General features: G+C 44.1%; 1 protein-coding gene across 1 annotated transcript in view; it reads right to left on the bottom strand.

The window, feature by feature from the left end:
- The window catches only part of LOC310851506 (cytochrome P450 2G1-like), a 30,261-nt gene that overhangs the window by 7,161 nt on the left and 5,811 nt on the right, over positions 1-17,289 (bottom strand). Inside the window, exons 3-7 of the mRNA XM_083754007.1 lie at positions 16,171-16,320; positions 14,427-14,587; positions 11,300-11,476; positions 9,324-9,465; positions 1,595-1,782 (exon numbers count right to left, since the gene is read on the bottom strand). Coding sequence (XP_083610133.1) covers positions 1,595-1,782; positions 9,324-9,465; positions 11,300-11,476; positions 14,427-14,587; positions 16,171-16,320 — 818 coding nt within the window. The remainder of the gene's footprint in view (positions 1-1,594; positions 1,783-9,323; positions 9,466-11,299; positions 11,477-14,426; positions 14,588-16,170; positions 16,321-17,289) is intronic.

Genomic DNA, 17,289 nt, shown 5'->3' with positions numbered 1-17,289 from the left:
CGTAATAAAGTACTTGACTTGACTTGACTCAAAGTAAAGGTAAAGGGACCCCTGACCATTAGGTCCAGTCGTGACCAACGCTGGGGTTGCGGTGCTCATCTCGCTGTATTAGCCGAGGGAGCCGGCGTACAGCTTCCCGGCCAGTATGACTAAGCCGCTTCTGGTGAACCAGAGCAGCGCACTGAAACGCTGTTTACCTTCCCGCCGGAGCGGTACCTCTTTATCTACTTGCACTTTGATGTGCTTTCGAACTGCTAGGTTGGCAGGAGCAGGGATCGAGCAACGGGAGCTCACCCCGCCGCGGGGATTTGAACCGCCAACCTTCTGATCGGCAAGACTAAGAGGCTCAGTGGTTTAGACCACAGCGCCACCCATGTCCCATCACTCTTTATTTAGAAGCATACAAAAACAGAAAAGAAAAACCTACGGAATCTAGCTGCATGATTGCAGCTTTCTGTCTCTAACAAAATAAACTACCTTGCTCACTTTCTCAGACGGACTGCTCTCAGCAGCCCCCAGACAGCACAGATCAAAGGAAAATGCCCGTGTCATGTGGGCAGTGCACCCAGTAAATAAGAACGCTCCTGGAGTGTTAACTCTTAACTGTCCAGAACCATAACAGTCATGAAGAAGAATCATAGAATCATAGAGTTGGAAGAGACCACAAGGGCCCTCGAGTCCAACCCCCTGCCAAGCAGGAAACACCATCAGAGCACTCCTGACATATGGTTGTCAAGCCTCTGCTTAAAGACCTCCAAAGAAGGAGACTCCACCACACTCCTGGGCAGCAAATTCCACTGTCAAACAGCTCTTACTGTCAGGAAGTTCTTCCTAATGTTTAGGTGGAATCTTCTTTCTTGTAGTTTGGAACCATTGCTCCGTGTCCGCTTCTCTGGAGCAGCAGAAAACAACCTTTCTCCCTCCTCTATGTGACATCCTTTTATATATTTGAACATGGCTATCATATCACCCCTTAACCTCCTCTTCTCCAGGCTAAACATGCCCAGCTCCCTTAGCCGTTCCTCATAAGGCATCGTTTCCAGGCCTTTGACCATTTTGGTTGCCCTCCTCTGGACACGTTCCAGTTTGTCAGTGTCCTTCTTGAACTGTGGTGCCCAGAACTGGACACAGTACTCCAGGTGAGGTCTGACCAGAGCAGAAGAAGAGAAGAAGAAGAGTTTGGATTTGATATCCCGCCTTTCACTCCCTTTAAGGAGTCTCAAAGCGGCTAACATTCTCCTTTCCCTTCCTCCCCCACAACAAACACTCTGTGAGGTGAGTGGGGCTGAGACTTCAGAGAAGTGTGACTGGCCCAAGGTCACCCAGCAGCTGCATGTGGAGGAGCGGGGAATCAAACCCAGTTCACCAGATTACGAGTCCACCGCTCTGAACCACTACACCACACTAGCTCTCTCATGAGTCATCATGCCTATGTGGAGACCTCGACCAATAGCAGAGTTGTATCCAAGGTACCATATCTCTAGGCAGAATACCTCCCCCTGCTCAGTCTTCTTGGCCTTTGGCCAACTCCTTAATTGCTTCTGTGGGAAGCTATATTAAATAGCACGTAGTCAAAAATCCCAAGATGGCTCACCTTAGGCAGCGTGTAGCCCCTGAGCTGCACCGTCCGGGTCAGGGCGTGGGGCAGGTTGGTGGGGATGACATCACTAAACCTCTGGATCTCGTGGATCACCGCATCCGTGTATGGCATTTGGGCCCGCTTCTCCACCGCCGGCACGCGGTCCCTCCCGATCACATCGTCGATCTCTCGGATCACTTTTTCTGCAGCAGAGACAGATAGAGGGTAGCATTGGGCTCCCGTTTATGCTACGCGTCGAAATGCAGTTTGAAACTGGTTTTAACCCCCAGCTCTCCCCCCCCCCCGCACTCTAGAATTTTGGGAGACTGCTCAGAATTAGCCATATCCACATAGGGAGGGGCAAATCTTTTCAATTTCAGTTTTCCACATCAGTTTGCAATAATAAACAATAAAGTGTCACCAACATTTCATTGTGAATTTCTCCTAATACTGTATACACATTTGCATGCAGACCTTTTAAAAAAAGCAATTGTCCCTAATATAATGCAGCTTTTGTTTATTTTCACTATGGTTTTTTTGATTAATTATTATTTCTGCAAAATTACATTGTTACACATTCTCCCGTTCTGTACAGTACATTCCAAATCATCTGCAGTATATATATATGCAGGTTTTGGTGTCCTCTGGTGTCTTCCCGTGTAAAAGTTGGGGTGTCTAGGCGACGTTTCGACGAGGTCTCACTCGTCATCTTCAGGCTGGTGCTTTCGGCTTCTTGTTACTGGAACAGAGCGGGATCTCAATGTTTGAGTTCCTATAAATACTGTAGAGGGGGTGTGGTGTCTAGCCTCCAATGTTCTGGGCAGAGAGGAAGTTCCCAGGCTAGTGTGCCTTTTCTTCTTTTGTTCCTTAATTACTTGAGAGATACCTTGAGTGATTTCTTGAGTGATATCCTGAGTACCACTTAGGTGGGTCATTAGGTGTGGATTAGTTGCTAAAGTCTTTGTGTCTTGACCTCTTGAACTTTGTGAAGGGTTTTCCTGAGAAGATGGCTGTATTGCACTTAGTTGTGCTTTGGCTTGGCTTCGTGTATAGGGGCGAGCTGTGGTTTTGTGGCTTGTGTCAGCCAGATCTGTGTAGGGATTGCAGGGGGGTGCAGCATCCGGAGGTGCCACCATGGACTGGCTACTGGATGGTGTCAGTAATTCATCTGTGGAGAGGGTCTGGGTTTGGGTCTGGTGTGGTTGATTGGTGTTGGCGTTCTGTGTGCCTCTGGATCTGGTGTCAGTTTTTGTGGGGAGGGCTAATTTCCAGATGTCTGGCAAGCGGGATGTGTCGTCACGCTTGTTCATGTTGTGAGGGTGTTTCTCTATCTCGATGGCTTCCATGATTATTCTCTTGTGGTGATGTTCCGTGTTAAAGAGCAATTTGGAATCTGCAAAATTAATTTCGTGTCCTGTTTCTTTCATGTGTTGGAAAAGAGAGGAAGTTTTTTCTTCTTTTTTGACGGCATTCTTGTGTTCTGCGATACGTGCATTTATTCGTCTGTTTGTTTGTCCAATGTACGTGGCTGGGCAGACTTTGCAGGGTATTTCATAGATCCCTTGGTTTTCCAACTGGATTTTATCCTTGGGGTTTCTGAGGATATTGGCTATTTTTTGGTTGGTGCAAAAGGCTGTTTTGATATTGTGTTTATGGAGGATTTTGCTAATTTTATCTGTAGTGCCCTTGATATAAGGAAGGAGGGCCATGCCATTGTTTTCTTCTGTGTCTTGGTTTTTGGGGGGTGTTTCCTTTTGGATTAGCTTCGTAATCCTGTTTTGCTGGTATCCATTGGCAATTAACACATTTGAGAGATTCTGTAACTCAGTTGTCAAGTGGTCTTTGTCAGCCAGGCGTTTGGTTCTGGAGATGAGAGTCTTGGCTACGGAGTTTATTTGTGCAGGGTGGTGGTGTGATTGTGCATGTAAGTAGCGGTTGGTGTGTGTTTTTTTCTGGTAGATAGTGTGTCCTAGGGAGCCATCAGGTTTTTTGTAGATTAGGACGTCAAGGAAGGGAAGTTGGTTGTTGGCTTCTATTTCCATAGTGAATTGTATTTTGGGGTGTAAGTTGTTGAGATGTGTGAGGAAGCTATCCAGTTTTTCCTTCCCGTGTGGCCAAATTACAAAGGTGTCGTCAACATATCTGAGCCAAAGTTTGGGTTTGTGTTCTGACTTGTCTAAAGCATTGGTTTCAAAGTGTTCCATGTACAGGTTTGCGATGACCGGTGAGAGGGGTGATCCCATAGGTGCTCCTTCTATCTGTTTGTATCTTTGTCCATTGTGGATGAAGTACGTGTTGGTTAGGCAGTGGTTGGTCAGGTCCAAGATGTATTCGGGGGGATTGTATTTGTTTTGAATAGCTGTCAAGGCTTCATTAATGGGCACTTGTGTGAAGAGAGATACAACATCGAAGCTCACAAGTAGGTCATTAGGATGTAGGTTTTGCTTCTTTATTGTTTCTATGAACTGGAAGGAGTTTGGTACGTGTGAAGAGATGGATTCTGCATAGGGCTGAAGTTGCTTGGCGAGAAATTTAGCGAGATTTTGTAGATAGATATATATATATGTCTATCTGTGAACTTATATTTCCCTTGTTTCTACCACTGTGACCTCCCTCCAGCCCAGCACGGCTTCTTTTGTTTTTCATTACTTTTAAATTGTGCTATACATAGTATTTCCTTATTCCCCATAAGTCATCTTTTCTTATTTTTTACTTGACTTTACAAACTTCAGTCAATACGTATCAATAGTTGTGTTTTGGAACAATGTTTTGTCATATATTCTTCTACGCATTTCCAGTCTTTTCTCAATTTCTGATTTGATTGGAATCTAATAGCTGCTGTCATTTTAGCCAGTTCTATAAATTCACAGCTTGTTTTGCCAGGAACAATTTCCCCTTTCCAGTTTCTAGCTATTAGTATTCTGGTAGTAGCTGTAGCGTATAAAAGCACTTTTTTTCTTATCAGAGGGGATGTCCGGTGTAACTATACCTAATAGAAATGGCTCTGTTTTTGGATAGTAATTTCTTTGTGTTTTGTTATAGTTCTTTCTGTAATTTAGATTCTTTTGCAAAGCCACTTTTCTTATCCAAATTAAAGATGTTTAATTGGTAGTATTGTAACCAGTCTGTTTGATTTCCTCAAAAGTTTTCAATTTCAATTTGCCATGTTCTTCTTTTATAATAATAATAATAAATTTAATTTATATCCCGCCCTCCTCAGCCGAAGCCGGGCTCAGGGCGGCTAACAACAATAAAATAGTGCAACATTCTAAAAACATTATAAAAATTAATTAAAATCAAATTGATGGCAACCATAAGCTAAAGTTCTGTAAAGATTGCCAAAGGAGGGGGTCAGGCTGCGCCCTGACCAAAGGCCTGGTGGGACAGCTCTGTCTTGCAGGCCCTGTGGAAAGATGTCAAGTCCCGCAGGGCCCTAGTCTCTTGTGACAGAGCGTTCCACCAGATCGGGGCCACAGCCGAAAAAGCCCTGGCTCTAGCTGAGGCCAGCCTAACCTCACTGTGGCCCGGGACCTTCAGGATGTTTTTATTTGAAGACCGTAAGTTCCTCTGTGGGACATACCAGGAGGCGGTCCTGTAGGTACGTAGGCATAATTAATATTATAATTGATAATATGTAGCCCAGTTTTCCCCCACATTTTTTTTTAACTGAGAATGCCTCCAAAGGTGAGGTCCACCACAGAATTATGGGTTCTAATAGAGTTTGATATTTTACGCACAATTTACATAATGAACTCCTAATTATGTGATTTAGAAACCCTTTATCTTAACCTTGTTATAGACAAGATAAGCATGCCATCCATACCTATTATTCCAGCCCTCAATATCCAGTATATCTGTGTTAACTAATTACATCCACTCTTTAATCCAGCATAGGCATGAGGCGTCATAATATATTCTTAAATCTGGAAGAGCGAAGCCCCCCCCCCCCCCATTCTGGTTAGTGTGTTTCACTCTTTCTAATCAGCACAAGGGTGATTGATCAGTTTGGACTTTGAAATTATCCCCCCACAAGTAGGGACGGAGTTTGACCAAAGCCCAAACCAAAGCAAGACATTCCTTTTCAACAGTGGAATGTTTCTGCTCATGTGGTAGCAATTTTTTGCTCAAATACACAACTGGATGCCAGGCTCCTTCCTCATCTTGTTGAAGAAGGACATCCTCCAACCCGATCTGGCTAGCGTCTGTCTGTACTACAAATGGTAGTAATGCTGGTTTGGTGCAAGCATCACTGTTTGTTTGTTTTTAATTTAATTTTTATTGAATGATTTTATGTTACACAAAACAATACAGCCATACTACCACTAAATATAATTAAGAAATAATAATTACATACATCGATATTTAGTTAGTTATTTGTTATTTACAGTCTTATTTCCTCCCAAACATTGCATACAACAACACACATATGTGCAGACACCCACACACTCACACCCGCACACAAAATAAATATTTTCCCCCTTTTATCTTCCAAAATCTTTTCTTCAACTTTGACTTCCTGTCAAGTCCCTTTGCATATATTTTATCTTACATTTGAATGTACACAAACCAATAAACCTTTCTATATAATTTTTCTAATACATTCTGAAAACATAATAGATCCTTAATTGTTGTCCACCTCCTTTTAGTTCCTTTATCACTTGAATGCTAGCACGGAGTCAAAACTATTATTATATTTTTGAACATATCTTCTATAACCATCCCATTTTTCCGCCAAATTTTTGCTTTGAGTTTCCTCTGAGTTTACTAGTCAGTTAAGCCATCTCCACCAATTCCTGTAATTTGATTTGCCAATCTATTATTTTTGGAGCCTCGTGATCTTTCCATCCCTTGGCCACAAGTATATGAGCTGCTGTGGTGGGTGCAAGCATCACTGTTGAGCTCACTAATGCCTGTTTTAGCATATCAAAAGCACACTGACACTCCTCAGTGTCAGGTCACCTTAACAGGCAGAGATTTCTTTCATCAAAGGGGTGGCAAGGGTTGCAAAATGGTTAATAAACCTTCGATAATAATTCACTAGTCCAATGAAGGACTGCACATCCCTTTTTGTCTGAGGGGAAGGCCATTCCTGTACACACTGGACCTTGGCCTCCAGGGATTTGATATTTCCAGACCCCGCCCTGAACCCCAAATAGATCACCTCTCCTTGAGCAAACTGACACTTGGAGATCTTCACCGCCAGGTTGGCTTCCTGTAACCGTGACAAAACACTCTGCACGTGCCTAAGATGCTCCCCCCAGAAATTCGAAATGATAGCCAATTCGTCTAAGTAGGCACAACAAAAATCAATCATATCATGGATCAGAGAATTAATCAATCGCTGGAATGCCATGGGTGCATTGCGCAATCCAATCCCTGAAACGAGAAGTAATCAACTAGAAATATTATATTGCGGAAATAAACTAAGCTTTTTGATTTTTATTATTTAGTTTACTTCCACAAAAATATCTAGAGGGAAAAGGTGTTATGTGGTCTCAGCAGCTGCTCTCAATCACCAGTCACCAGCAGCACCTTCAGGTCAGGTGGGTATCCCTTGCTGATTTTAGTATCCGTCTGGCCAGGACCAGACCCGGAGGCAGGGATAGTCCTCAGACAATGACTAAACCCGCCTCCTCTGTAATGACATGGTCTGGTCTTAGCGTAACTCCTCCTCCTACCCGTGATCACTGAGATCAGTTGTCCCAGTGCATCCCCTCCTGTGGAACATGCCCCAGCCATTTTGTTGACTGGGACCCACTCCCCGGCAGCCCTGAACCCTCCCCTTAAGAACAAAATAAAACCTTAAAAAACAAACAAAAAGAATACAAACAAAAAACTGTAAAAATTACAAATACATCAAAATCAAACAAATCCCCAAGCCCCAATCAAACATCCATCCCAGCCCCACTCCCCCACGTACAAAAAATTCAAAAGGAAAAAAGAAAATTTTAAAACATTTTAAAAAGAACTCTGCGCCCCTCTGAGTCCTCCTGGACAGCAGCAGCAGTAGCAGCAACCATCCTTATGAGGCCTGTCAGGCCCCACCCTGGGCCAGGTGGTGAGTGACAGGAGCGGGACCCTCAGGCACTCACACAGGGGAATCCTCCTGGGCAGCAACAGCAGTCCTTATGAGCCTGTCAGGCCCCGCCCTGGGCCAGGTGGTGAGTGGCAGGAGCGGGGCCCTCAGGATGGGCAAGGATCAAGGAGACAGGTGGCTGGTTTCACTCGTCCAAGCAGCCTGTCCATACCCTCAGAGGTAACAGATTGGAATTGATCCCACACAACTTGACTAGACAGGACTCTAGCACTTCTCAACTCTAACATGATTGGGTTGTGATCTGATACTGATTTAGGTTGTATTTCTACCTTTCTAATTTCCAAGGTTAAATTGTTTGTAACCCAGATCCCATCAATTCTTCCTGCCGATTGTTTTGCCTCTGAGTGATGCATGAATTGTTTTTCATTTGGGTATTTATGTCTCCATGTGCCTTTTAAATTTAAATCTTCTGCCATTTGGAAGAAGGATTGTGGAAGTCTCGCTTCTTTTGATTTCCCCCCTCTTTCTGTTCTATCTAATTCCAGTGAGGTGGCCCCATTAAGATAACCCATTAGAATAATCTCTTCATTGATATGTTCTAACAATTTTTCCTCAACTGATTTAAAATACTGTGTTTTATTTCCATTCGGTGCACAAAGTCCTACAGCTATTATATTTTCTATCCCTCTTGTTAATTGCACACCCAGTAATCTGCCTTCTCCATCTTTAAAAATTAATTTTGACGCTATTTTTGGGTTTACATATATAACAATTCCCCCCTTTTTTGGATACCAGAGGTGATAAATTCGGTTCCTAATTTCTTGTTATTCAATACTCTTCTGTGTCTTCTAGCCACATGTGTTTCCTGCAGGCAAATTATGTCCCATTTTTTCCCTTTAAATGTGTTCTATTCTTTTTCTCTTTGTTTTATTATTTAAGCCATTAACATTCAAAAACCCACGCATTCTTATGCATGTTATGCCGCCTCGCAAAATTCAAATAAGTGTGAATTTTGAAGATTGGCTGTCTTTCAGTTTGCGTACGGTTTCAGAAAGTGTCTTTAAATGTGAACTGAATTGAATCCCCCCCCCTTCCCTATTGCCAATGGATTATAGTCCCCAAGGTGCTTCCGTTGGAAGTCTTGATCGCCACACAGATCTGGATCTTGCTTAAATACACAATGTTCAGAAAAAAATAGCCACTTTTTTCTATGGAGATCTTCTTGGCATCTTGATTATATGGTGTCTCTGGGAATGTGCCAGAAGGAGGATATTAAAACTGAGTCCCATGGGTAATATTAATTTACAAGGCCCTTAAGAAATTTGGGCCCAGGATACCTTAAGGATTGCCTGATTCACTGCCTGATCACTGAGGGCTTCAGTCGTCCCCTGTGGTTCAGTTGGACAGCATGTACTCAGTCCTGAATGTTACACAGGTAATGCTGTGGGCCTGATTCGTGGGAACTCCTTCCTGGTTGAGATCAAAAAGGCAACTCTTGAGGGCTGGCAGACTGACCTCTGTCCAGGTTCTGTGCCCTCCGCCAACTCCCTATTTTCTCTCCCTCTGGATGGAGAAGCCTCAAATTAAGACTGCATCACCCACTGCTGGTCCACAAAAGATGGCCAACCCCACTCCCTAAGATAATGCATCCCTTTTTAAACTTAACCTGTAAATGCCCTCCCTTGACTTGCATCTATCCCCTATTACCTTGCACTTCTGGATATTTCATCAGAATCAGGAATCCGAAACGGAGTGTGGAGCTCACGGTCTCAGTTCCAGCAACGAACAAGTTGAGAACGGTCATGATCATCGTTTTGAGATGAAACTCGCTCAGAGGGTTTTTGCTCTCCTTCAACAACAAGAACAATAATTTTTATTTATTTACACCCCACCCATCTGGCTGGGTTTCCCTAGCCACTCTGGGTGGCTCCCAACAGAATATTAAAAACTTTCCTAAACTTCCTGGAGGCAGGGATTGTTTTCTCCTCCTGCCCGTGATCACTGAGATCGGGTGTCCCAGTGTATCCCCCCTGTGGAACCTGCCCCAGCTATTCTGTTGCTTGGGGTCCACTCCCAGGCAACCCTGACCATCTCCCCTTAAGAACAGAACACCAACTATACAACAAACCAATAATACAGTAGAAACTAATAATAATTTTAGTATAATTGTAATTATTATTATTAAACTAATCCCCAGCCCCAACTAAAAGTTTATCCCACCATCAACAGAGCAAAAACAAAACAAAAACCCCAAAATTTAAAATGCCACAGTTTAAAAACTATTTTAAAACATTTAAAAGCATTTTTGACATTTGCCCCAACCCCAAAGTTGGTTCCAGTGAGTCTGGGCTCATCATTCCTCACAGAAGGGCAGTGTCCCTCTGGCCTCCCAGGAATCTGAAGCAGAGATGGGTGAGTCTGGCCCCCACCTCGTGAGTCAGGTGGAAAACTGCCTACCATCCTCTTCAAATTGGTTACCTCCACAAAATGATCGATCTCTTACTCCGTCTTTAAATCCTGTCTTAAAAAGGCAATGCCCTTAAGGTGTCCACATGCTTCTCTCAAACACAACAGGCCTGAAAGGTAGGCCGCCGTCATTATTCTATTTATTTAGGGAGGAATCCTATGGTCCCTGGGTGAGGGTGGCTGAGAGGCCACAGGAGCCTGTGAGATGGATCATCTGGAATCTCCCCCCCCCCAACTCATGGGACTAGATCTACACCAGCCATGACTCTCAAGTGTACTAGAGTCTCTTCCACTGAAGCCAAACGGAGGGCAAAGTCAAAGGCGGGGGGAGGGGAAAGAGAAATTAGCTGCCCACATTCCACGCTGGCCACAACAAGCCAACATGGGAGTTGCTTCGCCAGGTTTCTCTTTGCCAGTCTCTCCCCATCCCTCCCCATGTAGGACCACACTTTTATTTAAAAGTTTATATTCCACTCTTCAGTCTATGTGCCCCTAGAGCAGATTACAAGATTTCCATTTAAAACACACACACACAAAAACACAAGCAAAAGAATAATACAATACTTCATAAGAAAGAGTGGAGCAGCCAGAAACAGAGCTGAAAAGATCTAATAAGGCTGGCCCAATATTTATTATAATTAATTAATTAATTGAATTCATATACTGACCTATACCCAGAGGTTTCAGGGCAGTTCACAGAAAAGATCAAAAAACATAAAAGCAAAATAAAAGCAATAACCCCCCCCCAAAGAGCCACATTTTAAAAGCGTATGGGATGGCCATCAGGTCAACCAAAGGTCTGGTTAAAAAGGAACGTTTTTGCCTGGTGCCTAAAGGTGTATAGTGAAGGCACCAGGCAAACTTCCCTGGGGAGAGCATTCCACAGACCGGGAGCCACTGCAGAGAAGGCCCTGTTCTTGTGTTGCCACCCTCTGGACCTCTCAAGGAGGTGGCACATGAAGAAGGGCCTCAGAAGATGATCTCTGAATCCAGGTAGACAATAAAGAAGTCTTGCCCTGGTGCCTGAAGGATATCAGTCCTGCTAGTCTGACTGTAGACCACCCTCCCCCCTCCCTCTGTGGTCTCCATCTGCCTCATTTCACCTCTGAAGACCCCCCCCCCAAGGGAGTCATCTTCATTGGGCTGGTTGAGGATGGAGAAGGTCGTTACTATGGGCAACTAGCCTTTTATAATCCACAATTATAAAAGGAGGATACCTTTTTCATTTGAATAAGGAAGCAGTCGATAAAATCCCGGGGGTTGTCTGGGTCAAGCGACGCTTCGTTCACCTTGACCCTCTCGGCCACAAAGTCGTAGATGTCATCCAAGTTCCGGAACATCTTCTTGTGGGGCCCTGGCAGGAACCTCATGATCCATGGAAACATCTCATACAGCTGCACGAAGAGCAATGATCTGTCACGTTCCAAGCATTCGTCCTTCAAGCACCTTGATGTTGCTTCGGACACCCACAGCCTTCCCTCAATGATGGCTCATTATGAAATAGAGTTAGGTTATGGCAGTCCTCCCTAACTTGGTGCCCTCCATGATGGTGGAGTCCAGGAGAGACGGCCAAGATGGTGGTGAGGCCTCCACCATTATGTATCTGTACAGCCCAGACCTTGCCCCCACCTGGCCAGGTAAGCAGCAGTTGACTCCACTGTTTGGAAGCTATTGCTGCAGCTCTGCCCCACTGAAATTGAAATTTGAGAGGACCTGGCGTCCAAAACATCTGGAAAAGACCAGGTTGGGGAAGGCTGGATGAGTCTCTTGTGTTCTCCATCTTCTTGATGCCCCTTCTGATTTTCAAAAACTTCCCCACCAAAGAGATTTCTATCACCTTCAATCACTCATTACCATCTTTGGTGTCATCAGTTTTCTTTTAGTGCTGTCAGCTCCTGGATGTCGCTCCCAGGAGGCCAATTACAGTGGTCTCATTTTCTCTCTCCTGCCAACCTAGCAGTTCAATAGCACATCAAGTAGATAAGTAGGTACCGCTCCAGCGGGAAGGTAAACGGCGTTTCCGTGAGCTGCTCTGGTTCGCCAGAAGTGGCTTAGTCATGCTGGCCACATGACCCAGAAGCTGTACGCCGGCTCCCTCGGCCAGTAAAGCGAGATGAGCGCCACAACCCCAGAGTCGGCCACAACTGGACCTGATGGTCAGGGGTCCCTTTACCTTTACCTTTTCCCTCCTCCTAAAAATCTTATGCTCCCCCCCCCAAGTAGTCTTATCTGTTTTAGCAAGTCTTCTTCAGTGGGTCTTAAATCTGGGGTCTCCCACCCTCTGGAAAAGGTGGGATGGTCTCAAAAAGAGCCACCCAGAACTCTCCCAGGGTGTTTCAGTGCTGATTATGAATGGATGAATGAAATCTTTATTGCGAAAAGCTATAAGCCGTCACAATGTGTAGGACACAGATAATTAATTTAAAACTGAACAGCAACAACAGCAAAGCAAACATACAAAAATGCAAAAATCACACCCGCATATGTTAAGCACTCCACTTTTTCCACACTCCCCTTTAAGATACTTATCTCGGTGCCTAGCTCTCAACTTACTTGCGGCCAGGACAAATTTTGCAACCTATGCAGTAATAAATACGCTATTGATAGCCAGCAAAATAGAGATTTGCTCAAGGGGAGGTCGGTTGGAGAGAGAGCAAAGGACATTGTAAGAAATAGTGTTGAATGTCCTTCACCTCCCCTGACTCAGAGTCTTTGGTACACTGGGGTGTTATTAAATCTTCCTGTTAGATATGCGGAAGGCATACACTGAAGACACAAAGCTGTGAAACCAAAGTGGTGACTGGTTCTGGGGCTGGTACGCCTCATCAGCATCTAAATGCCAGCCTGTATTTCCTCCCATTTCACCTGGATTTGCCCTTTCCCGCAGAAGATCTGCTAAATTAAAAGCAGAAATGGTTGTCTATGCCTAAATGACCGGTTTGCTAAGCCAGGCCTCCCACCTGGAAGCGGAAACAGAACACACTTGTCAAACTGGTGGCAATAAAACACCACACATTTAAAAAAAGCACGTCAGTGAACCTTCCTTTGGTTTGTCCTGCTGCCTCATTAAGGTTCCCGAAGTAGAAAAACAATGTCACCTGATCTTGCCTCTGCTCTCAGACCTGGAAGCCTACCAAAGAAAGTGACTCAACAAAATTTTGTGCGGAAGGGCCGAACTCGCTCGACCTGTGCGTTGCTCAAATCACAGCTAAGTTAAAGATTCATCAGGCTGGATTTGCTGCCAGCCTTGGCCTCCAGTGACGAGAAAGGGGGTGGTTCCTCTAGCTGGGAAGGTGGGCTGAGAAGTTGCCCTGCAAGGGGGATCCCAAAGTTCTCACCTGGCCCCAGGTGTAAGTTGCTGCTTGAGTATATCAAGCCTGTTTATAACTTCTTGCTGTTCTACTAATGGCAACTCGCCATAGGATGAAATAAGGTCCCTCTCCTCTGGAGCAGCCAAATGGCTGGGCCCGCTTTGGTCATACTTCTCTGTTGCTGGGGTAGATAAACCAGGAAGCTTGGGCTGAGAGGGAGGGTGAGATTCCCAGGTGGGCAGCTTGAGTTTCAAGACTATATCGCGCCAGTCTAGTGAGCGGATACCTTTTTGTACGATGTTACGGAAAAGAGGTTTAATCCTGGTGTCATGAAAGACTCTCGTTGGGAAGATGCCCCAGGTGGCCAAAAACGCTTTACGCCTAACCAGTATAGACGGAATTTTTGGTGATTGAAAGGAGAGCAGTACTTTTTGAAACTGATGGTGGTAGTTCAAAAGTTTCACTGAACTAAGATCTATTAGCGGAGGCCAGATCTGAAGGAGTTGCCTTAGATGATCTTTGATCTCTCTCGTATTATTCCAGCTTGGGGACCTGGGGTCACTGCTGTGTATGGTTAGGCAGATTTTGTTTGCTTGTAGGATCAGAGATTGAGAGTCCAATTGAGCTTTTAATAGATGACCACCAGTACCAGTTTCATGTCTAACAGGGGAGGTGCACCTCAGTCCCTTTAAATCCCTCGGAGGCAGAGTGAGATTGTGCTGCAACTCCAACAAATGGGCCTCAAGCTTTTGGTGGAGGTTATTCACCTGTGTGGAGATCCCATTTATGCTCTTAAAGATACAACGCAGGGTCCTGGTTATTAATTGGAAATGATCGAATTCCATGCCGTCACCCACGGCCAACTCGGACTCCCCCTTCAAGGTGGCTCTCACTTCTTTATCATTATCATTAGCATTATTCGTTGCCTTCGAGTTCACCCCTTCCACTTCTATGTCGGCTTTTTTTGTTTGTTTGTTTTATCCTGCTATGGCTGTCTGATAATGCAATAAAGGTTTGGTTTGGTTTGGTTTACCTGGCCCCAGGTGTTGCTCATCAGCACAAAATTCTCATTGATCTTGGCCAGCAACGAGAGGAAGTCTTTGTCTTCGTAGTCAAAGCGCCGGCCAAAAACAATGGAACAGATGACGTTGGAAACAGACCGGCTCAGGAAGAACGTGGGGTCAAAAGGGGAACCTGCAGGGAAAATGGGAGCCATGACATGAAAACCAGGATTCAACCCCTGTCTTATGCTAGTGGTGAACTTTGCAAGTCTGGGACTTAGTCTGCAGAGTAGGCAAGCCAACGGCGCCTGACCTACCACCCTTTCAGGAGCTGCTCACCTGTTCTGTGCACCTGTCATGAACTGTGTTTGGGGTTGGGAGGTGAGGGAAGAGTGTAAATGAAATGGTAAGAGGGAGGAGGGAATTGAGCAGAGAACAGCAACTGGGAATATGGTGGTTGGAAGGCAGAGAGGTTGGAGGCTGGTCGGGATTCAGTGGGTGGGGTTTAGGGGATCGCTTGTTCTCATTGCATTCATTCCAGACATTCGAGTTTCCTGTGAATGTATTAGCAATATTCGTTGTCAAACCTTCTGGCCATTGATAACCCTGGATATTGCCCTTCAGTTCTGCAGATGGAAGAACATTCAATCTAATGCTTTCCTAAATTTTGGAATAGTCAGATTGATCAGGTGATCAGCAAGAATGAGAGCCTGCCCTCTGTTGGAAAAATAGAAGCTGCATTTATATAATTTTGCAACTCGATATCCCAGATGTGTTGGTGTATGTCTTCTTTAGCTTTTACATAACTCATGGCAAGAATGGCATTTGGTGAGAATCCTAGACTGAGTACTTTCTTATTTACTATCATCTTCCACCTTGACTGAAATGTATCAGTAAGGGTCAAGGGAGCCAGTACTTTAGGCATGGACAACAACAACTCTGATACCCCATTTTAAAATACAATATACTATAGAGACTCCTTATGCTGCGTTTAGAACCAGAATTGCATTTGGGTACAAACTGTTTCTTATTCGGCTAGTCCTGGTCTTTATAACCCTGTACCTTCTTCCAGAAGGCAGAAGCTGAAAGAGATCATTTCCGGGGTGTGCACTATCCTGCGCTATCTCTGCAGCTTTCTTATGGCACCTGGAAGCGTAGATTTGATCCAAGGTGGGAAGACTGCACCCAATTATTCTCTCCGCAGTCTTTACAACCCTGGACAGCATTGGTTTTCCCCTGGCTGTGCAGCTCTCAAACCACACATACAGACCATAAGTTAATACACTCTCCACAGTACAATGGTAAAATGCCATCAACAGGTCCTTTGAGAGATTATTTTTCCGGAGGATTCTCGGAAAATATAACCTCTGCTGTGCTCTCTTCATCAGGTCTTTGCTGTTTTCTCCCCAGTTAGGTCATCTCTCAACTCGAAACTCGAAACACCGAGACCTGTTCCACAGGCTTCACCTCAATAAGAAGTGGCCGAATATTCAATTTACATTTCCTAAAGTTCACAATAATCTCTTTTGTTTTCTTTAAGTTAAGGAGTAAGTTGTTTTTCCTGCGCCACTCCCCCAACTGCTCAACTTCCTCCCTATAGGCCATCTCCCTCTCTCCAGCCGTGATTAAACCAACCACCGTTGTATCATCTGCATTATTACCTTGAGATGCCATTGTGGATTGAACCTGTGACCTACATGCCAAGCAGTTGCTCCAGCACGGAGCTACGGCCTTCCCCCTATTTCACAGTACAAGAAAGGAGGAAAATATCCTGACCGTCAGTTTTTCTGAATTCCTCCAACAGGAACTGGGACTCTTCCTGGATCCGCTCTTCGATGGACCTTTTTCCCATTCCAAAATTCCTCAAGGTGCTGAGTGTGAACCGTCGAAGTTGCTTCCAGCGTTCCCCGTTGGCAAATGCAATCCCTGAAAATGCAGAAAACATCTACCCACCTTGGAAGAATGGCAGATGAAAGTGATAGACTATATGGAGTTGGCGGAAATGACTGGCAGAATCCGAGAAGAGTTGGTAGAAGAAGATTGGAAGAAATTTAAAGACTATTTGCAGAAACATTGTAAAATTAATGAATGCTAAAATGATGTTGGATTGAAATGAAACGGTTCTAGCAACAAGGTTAAAAGAATACGTAAAAATGGATTGATAATCAGACGAAAATATGAAGCTTTAATATGTTAAGATATAGAATTAAGATAAAAACAAAGAGGGAAAGGATTTGCTGAATTAACCATGTGAACTGGAATACAAAAAAGGGAGGTGCGAGGAGGTCAGGGAAATAAGTAAATGAAATATAAGACATGAAAAGATTGATCTGTTTTTAATTGTTTGTATTTTTTTCATGTATTATGTATTTTTTATTTGTATTTTTTGTACCTTTTTCTTTTTTTCTTTTATTCTGTAACCTTTTTCTGTCTATAAAACTTTAATAAATATCTTTTAAAAAAAAAGAAAATGCAGAAAACAAACAAACAAACCCAACCCCTTCAGCAGCCAATGGCAGCAAACGGGGGACTCTACAGATTCCCATCCTTCCATATGTGTTTCCCCTGCTTTAATTCTTCTAGATGACTCTGTTTGCGCATTAATCTGCTCTCATGTTGGGTGGTTCACAGAGCCCCAGCAGAGATTTAAAATCATAAAACATGCAGCAAAGTAAAGCATGGAAATAAATAATATTTTTTTTTATTTATACCCCACTGGTTCAAAAACCGGGCTCGGGGCAGCTAACAACGAATTTAAAACACTTAATTGTAAAAGCAGCATAAAATACAGTATAAAAACATGAATAACAATAAAATTCAAAATTCTGAAATCAATTTGAGGAAAATCCATCTAATAAGCATTGGATAGTCACCAGGGCTAGCTGGCTGAATTAG

The sequence above is a fragment of the Podarcis gaigeae genome, assembly GCF_964106915.1.
Source record: "Podarcis gaigeae genome assembly, chromosome: 8".
NCBI classification, from domain to species: Eukaryota; Metazoa; Chordata; class Lepidosauria; order Squamata; family Lacertidae; genus Podarcis; species Podarcis gaigeae.
This window is presented reverse-complemented; position numbering and strand designations above follow the sequence as displayed.